Source organism: Oryzias melastigma, linkage group LG15 (genome assembly GCF_002922805.2).
Source record: "Oryzias melastigma strain HK-1 linkage group LG15, ASM292280v2, whole genome shotgun sequence".
Classification (NCBI taxonomy): domain Eukaryota; kingdom Metazoa; phylum Chordata; class Actinopteri; order Beloniformes; family Adrianichthyidae; genus Oryzias; species Oryzias melastigma.
Genome location: NC_050526.1, coordinates 20,355,207 through 20,373,148, shown reverse-complemented (window position 1 = coordinate 20,373,148; position 17,942 = coordinate 20,355,207). Strand labels below are relative to the sequence as shown.

At 39.9% G+C, this 17,942-nt stretch overlaps 1 protein-coding gene across 23 annotated transcripts in view; it reads left to right on the top strand.

The window, feature by feature from the left end:
- Nucleotides 1-17,942, top strand: part of kcnma1a (potassium large conductance calcium-activated channel, subfamily M, alpha member 1a) — a 174,463-nt gene that overhangs the window by 149,136 nt on the left and 7,385 nt on the right. For 16 of the 23 annotated variants that reach the window (XM_036215390.1, XM_024296601.2, XM_036215391.1 and 13 more), the window contains 8 exons: nucleotides 474-698; nucleotides 2,147-2,339; nucleotides 7,488-7,601; nucleotides 12,387-12,517; nucleotides 14,331-14,525; nucleotides 16,110-16,228; nucleotides 16,314-16,538; nucleotides 17,393-17,421. In XM_036215390.1, the coding sequence (XP_036071283.1) occupies nucleotides 474-698; nucleotides 2,147-2,339; nucleotides 7,488-7,601; nucleotides 12,387-12,517; nucleotides 14,331-14,525; nucleotides 16,110-16,228; nucleotides 16,314-16,538; nucleotides 17,393-17,421 (1,231 nt within the window). Of the gene's footprint in view, nucleotides 1-473; nucleotides 699-2,146; nucleotides 2,340-7,487; nucleotides 7,602-9,637; nucleotides 12,518-14,330; nucleotides 14,526-16,109; nucleotides 16,229-16,313; nucleotides 16,539-17,392; nucleotides 17,422-17,942 lie in introns of those variants that run through there. The other 7 variants (XM_036215393.1, XM_024296615.2, XM_024296627.2 and 4 more) reach the window with 2 other exon arrangements.

The window sequence follows — 17,942 nt, the reverse complement described above, 5'->3', positions numbered from 1 at the left end:
AAAAAAAGTCCTTTTGGACACATTAAAGCTTTAAATGCCCATAAAATTGAAGCACTAAGGAGAAGCCAGGAATACAGTTCGGATTCGGCCAATGTTACATCCTTCAAGTGGGTCATTTATTGCATAATTTGTTAGGTCTATTTTTTTTTCCTATTATTTTCCTTTCCATGCTTTGTCTCTAAAATCCTACAAACTGCACTGTTCTGCATGGTTTAAAAGACATTTTTACCCCTACATTCCTGTTCTTTTAAATTTCCATTTCTAATCCCTTAAATTAAGGTTTACTAGATCATAATTAAAGACATAATAGCTCAAATGTAAATGTTGTTTAATATAAATATTTTTTTAGAAAACAAGCAACAAAAGATGCTTTTTTTCACTTTTTCAATTGTTGTGTATAACCTATTTCTAATGTTTGTCTTTTTTGTTTTTTGTCTTTTTTTTCCCACGCTGCACCTCTTCGTTCGCCGCAGACCCGGAGTGAAGCCTCCATGACAGTGCTGAGCGGCCATGTAGTGGTCTGTATATTTGGGGATGTCACGTCCGCTCTAGTGGGGCTTCGAAACTTGGTGATGCCTTTAAGAGCCAGCAACTTTCATTATCACGAGCTAAAGCCTATAGTTTTCGTGGGTTCCCTGGATTATCTACGGAGAGAATGGGAAACTCTACACAACTTCCCCAAGGTCTCCATCTTACCGGTGAGTGTTTCAGTTCAGTGGAGTAAAAGAAAACATTTCAGTCCCACGGCTACGGTGGCCATGAAGTCCAAATCACACCAACAAATCACTCAAAAAAGTAAAGATGATGATGGCAATTAAAAAAGAAAATATTAAAAAAATTAGTGCTGTTGGTCAATTTAAAAAAAAAAAAAAATCAGATTAGTCACACTGATAAATCACGATTGGGAAAAATATGTTACTAGTTGAACTTTCCCTCTGAACTGATGCTTTGTTGAACCTATTGTGCTCTATATATATATATATGTATATATATATATATATATTTAAATTAATCACGAAAGCCCTAAAAAAAACACGTTATATTTTTGTAACCAAAATACAATTCCAAAAACTTTAAATAAAAATGAAAAATTTCAGTATACAAAAGTAAAATGAAATGAAAACAGAAATAGTAGGACATCACTGATTGGCTGCTTGGAATTTTTATAAATGTGTCTCCAATGTCCGCATATCAAAAAAGTTTAAATATTTGTTTGGTTTCTTCCTTTGTTTAATGTTTTAATGTGATTTCTCCAAATTACTTCTGTTTTCCAAAAAATGTTTTTACTTATTTATGGAAACCAGATAAGGTAGGTACTATGGGACATTGCTGATTGGATGACGACATTTGTCCATCATTTCAACTGAAAGTTAATTATCATGAAGCGATTCTATAAATGCTCTGTATTATTCATAAAACCTGTATTAGTGTGCAGACATTTGAAAATATTGTTTGAAAATAACCCAAACATCAAAACTCAAAAGTCTTCATCCAATCAGTGAAGTCCCATATATTTTAGTTTCTAACATTTCATTTTGACTTCTTGAAATTTCCTTTTCTCTCCAAAACATTTGACTTTTACTCATTTTTTTTGGAATTGTGTTTTGATTTCTATAACATAACGATGAGTCTTTGCGTTAAGTCATTTGTTGGTGTGATTTGTACTTCAGGGCCACCGTAGTCGTCAGCTAATGAAGCCTTGACACTTTTGAGTTGCAGGCATTATAGAGTGATATCAATCACACATTATTCAATTGAACAATCACCTTATGACAGCTCAGTCCTCCTCCTCCTTTAGCTAGAGTGACATGTCCTGCAAACAGGAGATCACGAGTGCTGCAGCTGCAGTGCCCATCATGGATGGTATGGCTTGCCGCCCTAAAGCTGGTTAGGTCCGCATTGACCGATGATCAGAGGAGAATCCCAAACACAGCCCTCAGCCCCAGCTAGCCTTTACATTAGTCCACGTCTGTGAATCTCTAATGCCTGACTAGATCAGTGGAATGCCACTGCCTCCAAACGAGAAGACTTGTTAACTAATTCCCCAAAGCTCCATTCCGCTCACTTCTTAAATTTGTTTTTCTCTCCCCCCCTCGTCTGTCTCCCCTCTGTGTTTTGCTCTGTCTCTGTTCTCCTCACCCTGAAGGGTACACCATTAAGTCGGGCAGATTTAAGGGCTGTCAACATCAACCTCTGCGACATGTGCGTAATACTGTCAGCCAATCAGAACAATATCGAAGATGCCTCACTGCAGGATAAGGAATGCATCTTGGCATCACTCAACATCAAATCTATGCAGTTTGATGACAGCATCGGCGTCTTGCAGGCTAATTCCCAAGGTAAGAAGTGTCCTATTAGACTCTGCGCACGCTGCTGCCCAAAAGGGACAGGTTGTGGCAGGGAGGGATGACAGAAGTCAAGAGAAGAGGAAAAGAGTTGGGGGGCGAAGGGATGAGGAGGCCACACAGGAGGGATTGATGTAGTTTGTCAAGCTCAGAGTGTGCTAAATGCTCCTCATCAGAACTCTCTGCAGAGTATTATCCATCCTCTGACATTACAGTGACTGCTAAAGATGTGCGTATGGAAAACAGTGTGTTGATTGCCTTATCAAGCCTTTAAAGAGTGTTTACCCCACGTCATCTTCGGATGATTTCAGTGTTGTCCCCGGTAATTAGATGCAGCCAAACCTCTTTGCTAATACTTTTTAATGATGTAATCAACATGACTGTGTCATTTGATGTTGTTCCCCCTGATCTGGGGGCCTGGAAGATCGTCTGGAACAGATTGTTGATGTTTGCAGACAAACATACCAACCTGGCATCCCATCAGGCCTCATCATCATTAAGCAGCAAGTACAAATCACCAGGCAAGCCAACTCAGCTGCTCCTCATTAGTCACAACAAAACGGCTATGCACACACACACACACTTTTGTTTCGGCATCCGTGCCAAGGCGGTTTATCCGCAAACAGGTACTCCTCGGTACATGATTAGCTTGAAAGCCCTGCCTTGAGCTCAGCATTGTGTTGTGCCACCACTGTGACCGTAGGAACCACAAATCAAAAGATGAAAGTTCAGGAGGCCATTACTTTTTAGTGCAGAACACTTCCACATGTTTTACTAGAGCGCCGATGCTGTTATTTCTCCAGTCAGGAGTGAGTGATACGATGTCAATAGAAATGCCAACGCGGAACGATAAAAGTAGGAGTGTGCCGCTCCGGGGAAACAGTCGCCAGGCTGCATCCTCGCCAGGATCGATGGATAGAGCAGAGCTTTTATCAATGATTCAGAAAACACACTCTAACCTGCCATAAAACGCCGAAAATAACACACCCATTTAACCAGATGCTGCCGTTGTTTAGGGATTAGGTTTAGGGCGTCCTCATAGCATCGCTCTCATTCAGACACTATCTGTGGAATTTTGAAAGTGTAAATGAATAAGTAAACATGTCGGTTCCTCAGGGAGAACGTCTCACGGCTGCTGTAGCATGTAGGCAGCCACGGAGCATAGCTGTGCCTGCAGGGCTACAGGGATAAGGGAGTATGTAACCCAGATCTCACTTGTCTATTGTACACTGTAGCCAAATGCAGGAAGTGTCAGCCTGTGTGAGGCAGCAGACAGCCAGTCGAGAGGATTCTGTGGCATCAGGGTGATGTCAAAATATGACTCTTTGGTTTTTGACATATTTTCATGTTTGTTAAAGTCCAACTACACAATTTTGTCATCAATTGTAAAATAATTTCCAGTGGTCTTTTAATTATAATAAAGCAGTTTTTAGTCAAAATAAAAGTTGTTTTTTAGACATATTTATGCACATTTGCAGTAGTTAATTAGAAATTCGTCTATGAGTTGTGGGCGGGACCGTTGGCGTGGAACAACCCCGCCCCTTCCCGGTTGCTGAGAGCTCCGATTGTGTGCTCCCATGCTAGTCTATTTCTTCAAGCTAACATTACTGCCAACAAAAACTGGCGAGCAATATTGGAGCTTTCTAGCTGTGCAGTTTTGAGTCAGATTCCAGCTCGGGTGATGAGGAAATGAGGACGTACAGGAGGGAGTGAGGAGGGCGTGAGACTTTGGCCTGTTCGTGTTAGTTACTGTGTCACAAACCTGAGCTTTTAGAAATGGCACGTTTTATCTGCTCTTCATTCATAATGATTTGAATAAAGAAATACTCAGAAATGCTGTTCTAATGTTATGTTCAAACTGGAAAAGTCATTAGTTCCAGAGTTTTCTTAACTTGGTCCTTATTTGCATTTGGTTTGTATTCATTAGATATTTAGATATTAGTTACTAGATATTTCAGTTTCTAATTAAGCCTGTAAACAAAGCCATGTGACTAAAGATCTCTTCATTCATTAGCGAGAAATTATGAGGGCAGGCCAAATCAACAAGCGAAGGATCCTTGTTCAAAGATCCAAATTCTTCCATAAACCCCTCCACATGATGATGTCGTCAATAGTCGCTGGTCAGCTACGTTAGCGCAGAGCTGCTAGCGTGACAGTAGCGCTGCACATTCTGCTTTGTTTTAGTTCATAAACGTAAAATCTAACATGACTGCATTTTAGAGCAATAAATACTTATTCGCAAATAATATTTTACTAAACTCTATTATATTTACAAAGTTCGATCTTGGACATCGCAAAGATTCGTACTCGAATTTTCAGATGCAGATTGAATTTACATACTCGTTACAACCCTAGTTTACATACCATATTGCCCGACTACGGTGGCCCCTTTGGTCCAGTTGTACCACTCTGAGCACGGAGTCTATTAAGGAAACTCGGAGCAAACCAGAGCTCAGTCTGATTGTAAATGAACCAAAACCCCTTCAAAAAAACAGGTTAGAGAGCAGTTCCTAGTTCCGGATCAGAGTCTGCTTGGGTGTATTTAAACTGAAAATTTGCTCCGGATCATCGGGGAAAAGGAATTCTGGTTCACTTTAATTGAACCAAATGTGTCCAGTCTGAAAACACCCTTAAATTATTTTATACATGTCCTACATCCTGAAAAAATGCTACAAGAAAATTTCTTTAAAGAAGCAGCACATTAGCATTCATAAAAATGTGTATACCAAACAAGTTCGATATATTTTGTATGTATTAATGAGTATTTTGTATGAGATTTCTCACTTAAACTCAAGATAATGTCTGTGTTTGGCAGAAAAATAGTTCACCCGCTCACTCAGACTTGCAGCATTTGGGCTCTAACCTAACATGTTGTGAAAGCAGCACAGCAGTAGGCCTCTCACCAGCAGCGTCTACTGGTGAATGTTCTGCACAGAGAAAAAGGCCATTCCCAGACATCTTCATAATGTCTTCGTGTTCACCGTGATGCAAGACGAGCAGCATTTAAGAGGCAAAACCCCTTCTGCTGCTCTCCGGGGGAGTAAACATCCTCCTTTATGGACGTAGACAAAAATTATGTTCGTACTACCTGAGATTTTGCTCCCTGGTTGACTCGTGTTGTCAGACTCGTGCTGTTTCCTAGTTCAGTAATTGTTATAACAGAAGTTTGCGATCCCCTCTGATGCCGCGTGTTGGGGGACTTTCTGCTGCGCGCTGAACTATGTGCTGTCCTTTCTTTTGCAAAAAGGCTGAAAGATCTCTTTTGTAATGTAAGCAGCTCATTGGCTTGTCTTGACAGGAAAGGCACAAACACCCCCCCCCCTCCCCCCACATGTGCGCACACAAAATTCTCAATCCTTTTAAAACTTTGTGACCTGAATATATTCTCTGCATTATGTTTCCTTGATGGCGGCACTATAAGCTGACATTTTGCCGTAGTCAGCACTAAATGATGGATGTCAAAACACAGTTGATGCATTATGCATATAGCATTACAGATTTAAGGTGTTTACTTGTCACTTTGAGGAAATGCAAAAATGTGAAGTCATGTGAATTCATCCTCCTGTCACTTGCACCTGTATTTCATGGTTCTGTGCAACGCCATAAAAGGTTTTCAGGATACTCTTCTCCAATTTTAGTGGAACAAAATGAACAGCATCTAAAATTGATGTCTGCCTGTTGATGGAGGGATGTGAATACTAAATATGTCTTAGCTGACCCCTAAAAGCAGAGTCGCTGTGTTGCAACTTTTAGACAGTTGCTCACTTATCTCTTCTTTTTGTTTTTTTTTTCTTGTCAATCCACAAATGTGAGTGTTAGTCTAAGAAAAGAAGCCTCCTGCTGAGGGAGCACTATGTATAATAGCACTGACAGAGATGTAAGTCATGTTTTTATGCTTGTGATACTTTGGCAGTAAAAGAAGACGTGTTGGTTTTTGATGTGGGTGTCTTTTTCTGGTATACAATATCTTTTGTAATACAGCTAAAGAGTGTGTTTCCCACTAAGATGTGCAAATCAGTTCAAAAAGTCCAAACTAATGGCAGGAACTTGACAGTTCTGGTAAATTTAGCAGTTTTAAAGAAACTGCGTGGTAAAATTCAAGAGGATCCCCCCATGAAAAAGGTGACAGGATTGTATGTCTACCACGGACACCAGTGAAAATAAAGAAATCCTTAGAAAAAAAGGTGCCTAGGATAGCACAAGAGTTTAAGGAAAGCCTTAGTCCTAATGATCCTCCTTATGGGTGGAAACGGGCTGTCTGCTGGCAAAATATGGATAAAGTTGCCATGTGGCCCGCACTAAATTTTAAGATCGGAAACCACTCTGATAACCCGTAGATCAAAAACATTCATGCACATTTTTCTATGGGCATGCTGCAGGCATCAGGTCATAGCAAACACTTCATGAATTCTCTCCCTACAGCTTCTCCCTACCCCTATAGTTGGCCCTCCAAATGGAGAGATATGGAAAAATATTGTCTTGGAATTCAGATGGCACTAGCGCTCGATGATGTCATCAATATTCGGCAGTCATCTACGTTAGCGCGTAGCTGCTAGCGCTCAGAAAATACATAAGAACATTGGTTTTATAACTTTAAAAAGTCATGCAAAAACAGCAGGTCATTACTTGTCGTTTACATTTAAATATAAAATTTTATGCAGTGATGCTGCTCGCCCTACCGGCATAGGGATATAGAACTTGAAGTCCCTTCACTTTACTCTTAAAAAAAACTATTTTGGACACCGCTTTCTCTTCAAAGCCCCTTCAACTGGAGGGGTATAGAGAAGAGGAAGGATTTACTTAAAAGCATTTACTTAAAAGCAAAAACCTAAGTAAATATATACATTTTTTTAAAACGAAAATAGATCCAGGCGTTAAGGGGTTGCCTGTTACATTTAGCCTGATTGTTAGAAATTAGGAAATGAGACAATCAGAGCTTTTGTGTGGACATACAGTTTCTATGGGCATGCGTGAGATCAGTAAGGAGAAAGTAATCGCACCTTACCAATGACCTTATCAATGTATCACCCGTACATCACAAGAGTATGCCTAAAACATTTTCAATGGAAACTCTTCGGTGCCTGGTTATATCATTTACTAATGGGACCTGTGATCCATGTGCTTGTTTCTTGTGACGTGTAGGTTTCACGCCTCCTGGGATGGACAGGTCATCTCCAGACAGCAGTCCAGTACATGGCTTCGTGCGGCAGGCGTCTGTCACCACCGGGTCCAACATCCCCATCATCACAGAATTAGGTAACATTGTTTCCACCCACCTCCAACACAGACAAATCAACTCCTTATTCATTTTCAGATTCAATGGAATCGATGTACCCCAGCTTCACTCCTCCTCAGAAACTTTCCACTCGGTCCGTATCACATGAAAAAAGGAATCCTTATGTAGAGCTGTTGTTCACTTTCATGCCCAGCTTAACTCCTTATCTGGATTATTGAATCTGGCGAGGCGTTCTCAAGTGATGACTCAACTTGAAAATGTCAGACAGGCACTTTTAGGACAAAAGCTACATCTCCTGCAATTTGTCCTCTAATGGACAAATGAAGCTCTGCTGGTTGGAGAGGCTGAGAGGGGGAGAAAAAGTAAGGAAAAAAGTGCCTTGGTTGCAAAATGGGTCCATTTATTAATAACAATGCCAGTGGTTGTATTCCCACTGGTGATAGGGACTCATGAAACTTTCAGATCTCTGAGGGGCCTTCTGAAACACCAGAGACCAGCTACTCCGTCTCCCCTGACCCAATTAGGAAGCAATGGAGCATGAGACCAGCTAGGAAATGGCCAGAAAGAGAAAAGAGGCTACCTAGAGTCACTCTTACCCAAGCCAAGCATTACCTGCAGAGAGCGTCTTCTGTTACCCTCCAGACCATCGTTGAAGCCGGATAGTTCTGGATGGAGCCGGTGTCGCACACTCAGATGCCAAAAGCTTGCTCGCTCCCAGCTTGCAAATTTCACAGAAACATGAGATGCGATAACACCGTCCTTCAGAAAGGAAGACGATACGAGTGTCTCCATGTCAACCGGAAGCATATCCCATAATTAAAATGTCACATGCTCAGGTTGCAGCGCCAGGGGCTGATTAAAGCAGCGTTTGAATGAGAAAACATGCCTTGTTTGCGCTGCATGATCAATTTGGCTTGCATGGCGCGTAAAGTAGGTGTGTTTGCAGATAAGACTTTCATTCTTCTCCTCGCTGTCTTAAGCTACGTGCACACTGGGCATTTTGTGGTAGGTTCAAGAACGCACGACTGTGGATTGTTGGCATCGATAATGGACTATCACTACCTAAAACTATCGCGTGTTCTCACAGTTGGAAGAAGCGAAATGTCAGTTTTTAAACGGTTATCACTTCTGAGTATTGAAAAAAACGCCACCCATATGTCACGACCATTGACATATATAGAGATGGACAAACCAAGGCTGTGACATCACCAATAGAAAAGGCCTTATCTCAGGTTCCACCAAAATTAAATGAATTCAGTCGCCATTTTTCCGCGATGCAAATCAGATGACATCAATAAGCAGTGATTGGTCCAAGTTGGTCTGTGTCATCATTTCTATGGCTACCACTCCTGCAAATCAGGAGTTAGTTTGTTGGAAAGCCACATCCCTTCTATTGAAGAGAATTCGTCAAATATTTTGAACGGTAGAGGTAGTGGCCAGCATATGTTCTTATCTGATTGGCCAGTTTATAACTTAAATAACTAGCGATAAAGAAAATATATCATGAAAATATAATCAGGTTTAGCAAGAACATGCTAAAAAGAAACATTAGTGCAAGAAGGGTTATTTTGACAGAATGACTGAGTAATAGCTGTTTATTTTTCAATGGAAGTCTATGGGATTTTGGCTTTCTGGGACCAGAGGGTACTTCCTGTTTGGAACACGAAGGAGGAGGGGCTAAGCTGTCTAGTTTTCTCTATATACTGAGTATGATTACTACCAAATCCAGGCCCCCGATTGGTTAAAATTCAACTGGTTTAGCCTTTAGCCTTTTACACAAACGGACTTAAAAACTTGAAAACTTAAAACATTTCCGAGCCCGGTGTGAACGTAGCATTACCATGATGTCATTTATTGTTGCTGCAGCCGCTGTGAGAGCTCCAGCTTTTTTTTCTGTACTGTAATCCACAGCGCTTTGACTTTTTAGGCACCGGACAGCCACGAATGCTTCAGTTTCATTTTCGGTTTGACGCAAGTACTCTGGGACGGCAATATGCCTTTGAAACTGTGTAAATAACCCCACCGTTTCTCCTCCTCTTTGCGCCATCGCCATTAGCTAAACCTGGCAAACTAATGCCGCTGGTTTCACACAGTCAGGAAAAAAAAAGTGGAACCAGCATACAAATGATAACAGAGCTGGGTAAGCTTTGTCCTCTGCTGCCGCCGCTCCTCCACTCTGCTCCTCATCAGCTTGTCTTGATTTATCTGGCTGCCATCAAGGCCCTCGCTGCTCCCATGGCTTCACTTTGAACACATTTTTATTCTTAGTTCTGGTTGGAATTGACTGTCTTGTTTTGACCCCTTAAATCTCTTTTCTTTTATTCAGAGCATCCCTGGGCCTTTGATCATGCTCTGTTTGTCCTTGTGGCTGTTTCACAGCAAACCCCCGTCCCACCCTGGCCCTTCACCCCCCTCGCCTTTTTTTTTTTACCCAAACACGTCCCTCGCACTCTCCCCCGCCTCTCCGTCTCTGGCCCGCTGTTCACTTCTATGGCTGAGGCCCGTTTGCATCAGCCACTCGTCTCTTTGACTGACGTTTCTGTTCCACAGCTCACAGGAAGCCAGGGATGAAAATAAAAAAATAATTCAAAAACAAAGAAAAAGTCCAGCTTTTAGCCATTTCTTTAACAAACAAACAAATTTTCCAGTGTTGCTGTTTTCTGGTACTGCAGCACATATCTGTGAAGAGCAGACAAAGCATGTCAAAGGCTCGTTTGTTCTTTGTCCCATTGCTGCCCATATAGCTGTTAGAAAAATTCATCCCACAGAGAATAAAAAGTCCTGCACAAACACACATTTTCTACATTTGCGCCATTTTTAAAGTGTTAAAGACACAAACGTTTGTATTATATCTTGGCTTAATTTTGAGTTTCAGGGAACAGGTAAATATGCAAGATTTATTTCTCTTAAGATGATGATGTGGAAAAACTACAAATTCAAGCATGACTTGATAAGTGCATGGGTTTTGTATCTAAACAAGTGGCCATTGTTGAAGTCTCTGTACTTATATTTACTGTATATTTATTTATCTTTAAGAAAGACAGAAACATTTTATATTTACATGCAGTTTTTACTGTCAAAAACTGACTTTTGTGTCTCAATTGTACTTACGTTTTACGTTTCAATTACGTTTTGTATGCCGTGGACACACTTGAGACACAGCAGTCACTGAAGAATTAGGACATGGGACTTCTGCAATAGCTATTTCTGTGTATGCACAATCTGCTTTAGATATAATTATTTCAAAGTTTTGTGAAGTGCACCCTGCATGTTATATAGATATCATTTATTTTTACATTGAAGACCAATTTTTATGACAAAAAAAGTACAAATTAGATTAAATTACTATAATGGCTGTAATTCAATGAAAATGATGTTTTCTTTCTCTTTAAGAAGTATAATACACTTAATTTATTATTTAAAGACCCACTCCGATGAAAAGCATTTTTCTCTTAACAGAAGACCTATATAAAATAATTTACTTGTAAAATTGCATTATTGAGTTTTTCGTTATTCAAATCAGGAGAAGATGAAAAGTGGATGCTTGAAAATGCTCAGAATAATGATGCAGCTACTGAACATGATGAGCGTTCAACACTTGTGTTGTAGCGTTTTGCCGTTCTGGCTAAGGCTGACTCAAAACTGTACAACTGGATTGATCCAATATTGCTCGCCATTATTTTTGTGCTGCTAATGCTAGCTTGAGGCCCACAAGTTTGCATATGAGTATGCAAACAGAGGTCTCAGCGACAGGGAGGGGGAGGGGCGGTGTTGCTCTGTGCCAACAGTCCCGCCCACAACCCAAAATTGTATTTCTAATGAACTACTGGCGCTTTGCATAAAATTTGTCTAAAAAATGACAAAGGCATTTTGATTTTGGCTAAAAAACAAATAATCATGATTAAAAGGTTGCTATTTTGCAGTAGAAAAAAATATGTTTGGAGTGGTACACACTCATAAAAATTGGGTTTTTAGATGTTCTTGTGGCAGAAAATTGGCCTTAAATTTCCGTTTCTGAATATTATTTGCACGCAAATTGTTGTGAATCAGGAGGAGATGAAAAAAAGTTATTGTAAAAACCTTTTATTGGTGGCCTAGTCGCTACAATTGGTGGGCTACAAGCTTCCCAGCTCCACCCCATTCTGATGCATCCACTTATTATTTAATGAGCATTTAAATTGCAAAGGCATACTTTTCATTTTTCACCATGAAACAAATACATCTATTGATTTATTTATTTTTGACCAAAACCCCTTTCAATTTGCCAATTTTCACCATATTCATTCCCAGTTAACTAGTCGTAGATGGTATATCTCATCTATTAGCGCCTCTTCATGGTGAATACAAAAACACAATTTAGCCAACCACAATCAAGAAATATACACACAGTTTTTAGAAAATTCTAAAATTATATTGGGGGGCTTCATTTGGGGCCACACTTTGGACATGCCTAATGTAAGCTAATAGATGATGGGAAACTCGTCCTGCCCATATCTCAGAGGCGAATATCTGATTAACTGTTTTACATTTTGGCTAAAATCTGAATAATCATAATTAAAAGGCCACTATTTTAAAATAGATCAAAAGATGATTGGAGTGGGGCTTAAATAAAATTTGCTGTAAAAAGTACAAACTTCTTAGACACTTGTAACTCAGCTGCAACATACCTAAAACTTTCTTCTTACATTTATTTCCTCAGTGGATTTTTTTCTTTCAGATAAACTAAACCTCTACCCTACTTTTATCTGTTGGTGTTTGAGCGTTTGCATCACCTCTCTTTAACTCACCATGTTTACTTCCCCCAGTGAATGACTCAAACGTTCAGTTCCTGGACCAAGATGATGATGATGACCCAGACACAGAGCTGTACCTCACTCAGCCGTTCGCCTGCGGCACTGCCTTTGCTGTCAGTGTCCTCGACTCCCTGATGAGTGCTGTGAGTTCCCACACACATCACAACATTTCACTGCACATTTTTTCATATTTTTGGGATATTATTGCCCATTAAAGGCAAATTTGAAGTTGTTAAATGATCGCTTTGTATTTGCGTCTTTTCTGTAAGAGTGTAATATATTTAGAGGCTTCAGATAGCTGGAAAAACATGCACTTTCTATTTTCTGATATAAACTGTAAACATTCCAGACTTCATCCTCAGTAGGCAAGCACTTATTTGGGTCGAGCAGACATACGTTTCACTGGATGTACGGCTTCGGCTTTTCAAGCGAGCTAGCTGGTGAATGAAATGGTGTACGCTGATCAAATATGCCTGCCAGCTCGGCTGACATCAAAAGGGAAATTGTTGGTATCGCTCCCCATCTTAAGTGTTGTGAATCTGACTTTCAGCGTATGTCTTAGATCTTTAAAGAAACTAAGTGTTGCAGAGGAGCGCTGTGGCGCTAAAACAAGCCAGAATATAACAGGGCAAAAAGTCCAGTGATAAAGTCAACTGCAGATGAGATGAAGGGGAAAAAAAAATTCCCTCCCCCTTTTCTATTGTGATGGCTTAATTCCTGCAGTCCTCTGGGTGAATGAGGGTTAGAGGGGCCCGGAGAGCCGAGCCGAGCAAAGAGGAGAGCAGGCGTCAGCTGTAGTCTGGCTGTGGTCAGAGGTGAAGCCGGCTAATGGACAGTGCTCATCCATCATGAGGCTCTGCAGGCCTGTCAGGGGCCCGGGGAGAGAAGCTGCCACTCTGCCACGACTGCTGTCTTCAAACGTGAAAAAAGCCGATTCTGATTGGCTTAAAGGACAATAGAAGCTGACAACCAGAGAGTGCAGTCAAATGGTTTTCTCTAAAGAGAGAATGGATGTTGTACAGTCGGTAGAGTGGTAGGGAATAAAAAAAAGGAAATTGTTCAAGTCTTTTTGCTGAATGGAGGCAAACTGTTGCAACATGTGTTTTTTTAATCAGGTAATTAGAATAATCTTATATTATAATATTTTTTCAAAATTAGGTTATATCATGTTTTTGGTTAATTTTTTTTTTTTTAGAAATAATCGGGCATAGACAGTTGTAGTGTTACTAACATTAATTAAAGCTTCAAGTTTATATTCACTTATATGTGATTTTAAAAAAAAATAGTAACAACCACTAGAGGGCACTGTATCGGTGCACAACAGTATTTACTACTGACAACAACACAGAAGAAGAAGCATTTTTCTGTGATAAGGGATCTATATCATTCAAATTCGTTTTTTAAGCTTTCCAAGTGTTCTATAACGTTAATTAATCACAAAAACAACCGCAAAGTGGTACTTAAGCATCTCTTAGTATTCCTCTAAAACTCTGCTCTCCAAGCACCAGCCCCTCCTAATCCACAATGCCACATTATGACATCACAAAGTGAGGAACACCCTCTTCCAAGAACCAGCTGCGCAGCAAGCACTGCCCCCAGGCTAGCACACACTTTCGCCACAGAGCTAGTGGTAATCGACAAATACTTTTATTTTATATGCACAATATGATCATCTAGCTTTGTAAAAGTTTTTTATGTTGTTTGTTTTTGTGGGTGAAATGCAGAGACAATGAGTCAGCTCCCATTAAGCATTGTCTTAATTTTTTTGGTGTCAAAAGTAAGTCATTTTCTATGGGTGACATCACATTCACTCTGTCCAGTCCTCATGTACAGTCAACAGTGGAAACTATATGTTTTCTATGACAGAAGGCAAGTGAAAATATAAGAATGATGTGGATGCTAAAATCAGGCTTTCTCTACATTTAATGGAACTGTAGTCTTGTGTTTCCTCCTCAGACGTACTTCAACGACAACATCCTCACTCTGATAAGAACACTAGTCACAGGAGGAGCCACGCCGGAGCTGGAAGGCCTGCTGGCTGAGGAGAACGCTCTCAGAGGAGGCTACAGCACGCCGCAGACACTGGCTAATAGAGACCGGTGTCGTGTCGCGCAACTCGCCTTGTATGACGGTCCATTTGCAGATTTGGGTGTAAGTGTGTATTGAGCTAAGATGGCACATTTTGACCAATTTCAAATATAAAAGTCAGTTTGGGTTGTTTTTTTTACGTCAGAGTTGTCACAAATCTTTACAAATTTCTCAACATTTGATCCATCCCCTGGGGGAGGGGCGAGCTGCAGACACAACCGCCCATAAAAACTATTTGGTGGTTTAACCTGCCAACTCTTTAGCCCTTTAACACTTAAATTCCAGTGTTTGTTCTATGATTTACTGTAACTTTTCAACCGTTAACACGATAATTCCAGTAGATTTTGAAGGAGAAAAGCAGCGCGCCACTTTTCTCCTTCAAAATCTACTGGAATTATTGTGTTAACGCAGGGGTCTGCAACCTGCGGCTCCAGAGCCACATGTGGCTCTTTTATCTCTCCATGGTGGCTCTCTGGATGACAAATGATAATTTTCAAAAAAATTGGAGATTAGCTATTATTTCAGCAACATACTAACATTTTTGGCTAATTTGTTATCTAGTGGGGTTTTTAGGCTAATTTTGAGTTTTAGCTTATATTTTAGCAACATGCTAACGTTTTTAGCTATTTTTTTTTTTTTTTTATCTAGTGAGGTTTTTAGGCTAATTTGGAGTTTTAGCTTCTATTTTAGCAACATGCTAACGTTTTTGACTAATCTAGTTTACTGAGGAATTTTATGCTAATTTAGGGTTTAGCTAATATTTTAGTAAAATGCTGATGTTTTCAGCTAATTTGTTATCTACTGAAATATTTTTGAATAATTTAGAATTTAGCTTCTATTTTCGCAACATGCTAACATTTTTGACTAATTCAGTTTAGTGAGGAACTTTAGGCTATTATGGAGTTCAGCTAGTAATTAAGCAACAAGCTAGCTTTTTTTTGGCAGATTTGGCCCCTAATTAGTTTTTTATGATAATTTGGAGTTTCGCTATTATTTTAGCAATATTCTAATATGTTTTGCTAATTTGGTATCTACTGGGGGTTTTAGGCTAATTTTGAGTTTAGTTTTTATTTCAGCACATGCTAACCTTTTTGGCTGAATTAATATAGGTGAAATGTTATGCTAATTTGAAGTTCAGCTAGTAATTAAGCAACAAGCTTGCTTTTTTGCAACTAGGTAAAAATGTAAAAAAACCAGAGATGCTAGTTTCTTTTTTTATATTTTTTTGCTTTTGTCTGTGCCCAAAAAAAATAGACATTATTCACAATAAAAAAGAAGATTATAAATGCAAATCCAAATTTCTTAAAGGCTAAAGTAAGTCAATGTGACTCCTTCTAGGTTTTGATCAGTAGAAAACAAGCCCAAATGGCTCTTTTACTCTTAAAGATTGCCGACTCCTGTGTTAACGGTTGAGATGTTTAATATATTGTGTTTAAGCGTCACCGGCGATGCCTCAGGAGTTAAAGGGTTTAATAAAAATGTAATAAAAGAGCGAGTTATTATTTCTTTGGTTGAAACTATAAAAGGATTGTTGGCTATTTGCTGACAATAACAACATTTAGCCTTCTGTGTGCAAGCAGAGCAGATGTAAATCTGTGCTCAGGATCGTCCAGTACTGCCGACTCACCGAGTGTGTCTTTTCGTCAGGATGGAGGATGCTACGGGGATTTATTTTGTAAAGCATTGAAGACGTACAACATGTTGTGTTTTGGAATCTACAGACTACGAGATGCACATCTCGGTGCACCCAGCCAGTGCACAAAACGGTACCGTTATCTTGTTAACTGCTACTTTCAAAAAAAAAAAAAAAAAGACAATTTTCAAGTGTAATTTTTGTTCTTCCTACGACAGATATGTGATCACAAACCCCCCATACGAGTTTGAGCTGGTGCCCTCAGACTTGATCTTCTGCCTCATGCAGTTTGACCACAACGCTGGTCAGTCTCGGACGAGCCTATCCCACTCCTCCCACTCCTCCCATTCCTCCAGCAAAAAGAGCTCCTCCGTGCACTCGGTGCCGCCTTCAAACCGGCAAAACCGCAGCAGTAAGACGAGGGAGTCTCGCGACAAACAGAAGTACGTGCGCTCAGAAAAATGTCCCGTTTGGTTTTCCTACATGCATGTTTGTATGTATAGAGGTGTGTCTGTGTGCATAAAGCAGTGACGTGAGCACTGCTGGTTGTTGTGGTTTGTGCTCAGTGTCTGCACAGTTTTTTTTAATTTTCATGACCATTTGCATGCGATTTAGGTTCTCACATAACAACGCTCATACTATAAAAGGAGAAAAGTTAACTGGAAAGCTGGATTTGTTCACTGCTTTTAATGAACAATATCCATAAATTAGTTCTTTGGATGAAAACAGTGGTTGGAAGAAAAGTTAAGACTCAACCACAACTCTTGTTCTGTTTGGTGTGTTGTTTTTGTCTTACTATGTAGTCGTTTTGTGTCTTTAAGTAGTTGTTGTTGGGTTTTTGTGCACATGATCGGCGTTGTGATCATGGATTCTTAGAGGTTCAAGCAGATCAGGATTTTGCTCATACGCTCATCCCTCAGTAGCCATGTTGATGTTTGTGTCATTCATCGTACATCTGTACTGCTTTTCTGCATGTTCATGTTGACTATAGGGTTAATAATTTAGTTCTTTTTTTTAAACCATATTTGAATTTGGAGACTTTCACGCTAATTATTCCCTAATTTCTCCCCCAAACGAGTATGAAAATCTGGACTAAATGGTGACATGTCCTAAAAGCATGCAGATTTGTTACAATTGTTCTGAATAATCCGCTACTAAAAGATGATAAACTCTTGATACATCTTAAAATGAAGATGTATTGCTGAACTACTTTAGTAGAGTGGTAGTTTTTGTTCACATGTGTATTAACTGTAACTACTACTCACTCACAGTAGATTACTTACCTCTCTTTTTGAAGTGCAACAAGGATGAATAGAATGGGCCAAGGTATGCAAGTTAACGATTCTGCATGACTTAGCAACCTTTCCCTGGTTTTCTGATCATAACTGTGTCCTGTATGGATATTGTTATGATGAGGGGAGTTTGTTTGATTTTATTCTGCTCTTCAGATGTTCAGGAAACCATGCCTCAGTTTAAGTTTTGCTTTCATCTGAAAAGCAAAATGTCTGCTGCTGCTGCTGCTGCCGCTGCCTCCTCCCTACCATGATCAGGCTCATCTCCACGTTGCATGAGATTGAGACGAACCCCCCCCACCACCACTTTTATTTATGCATTTACCTCTAATGTCTGACTGGAGTGCACTTTCCTCAAAAATGAGTATTTTTTTTACCCCCTCTTTTCATTTTCTATCATGCATTTTTATGGTTGAACTTGGGATGCATTGTCTGACAGGTCTGTGTGTTCGTGCATCTTCCCTCCTACTGAATGCTGTCAGGTGACTGTAGCAGATGTTTAGATGACGCTTTCTTTCTTTCTTTTTTATTTATTTATTTTTGGAAACGCTCACA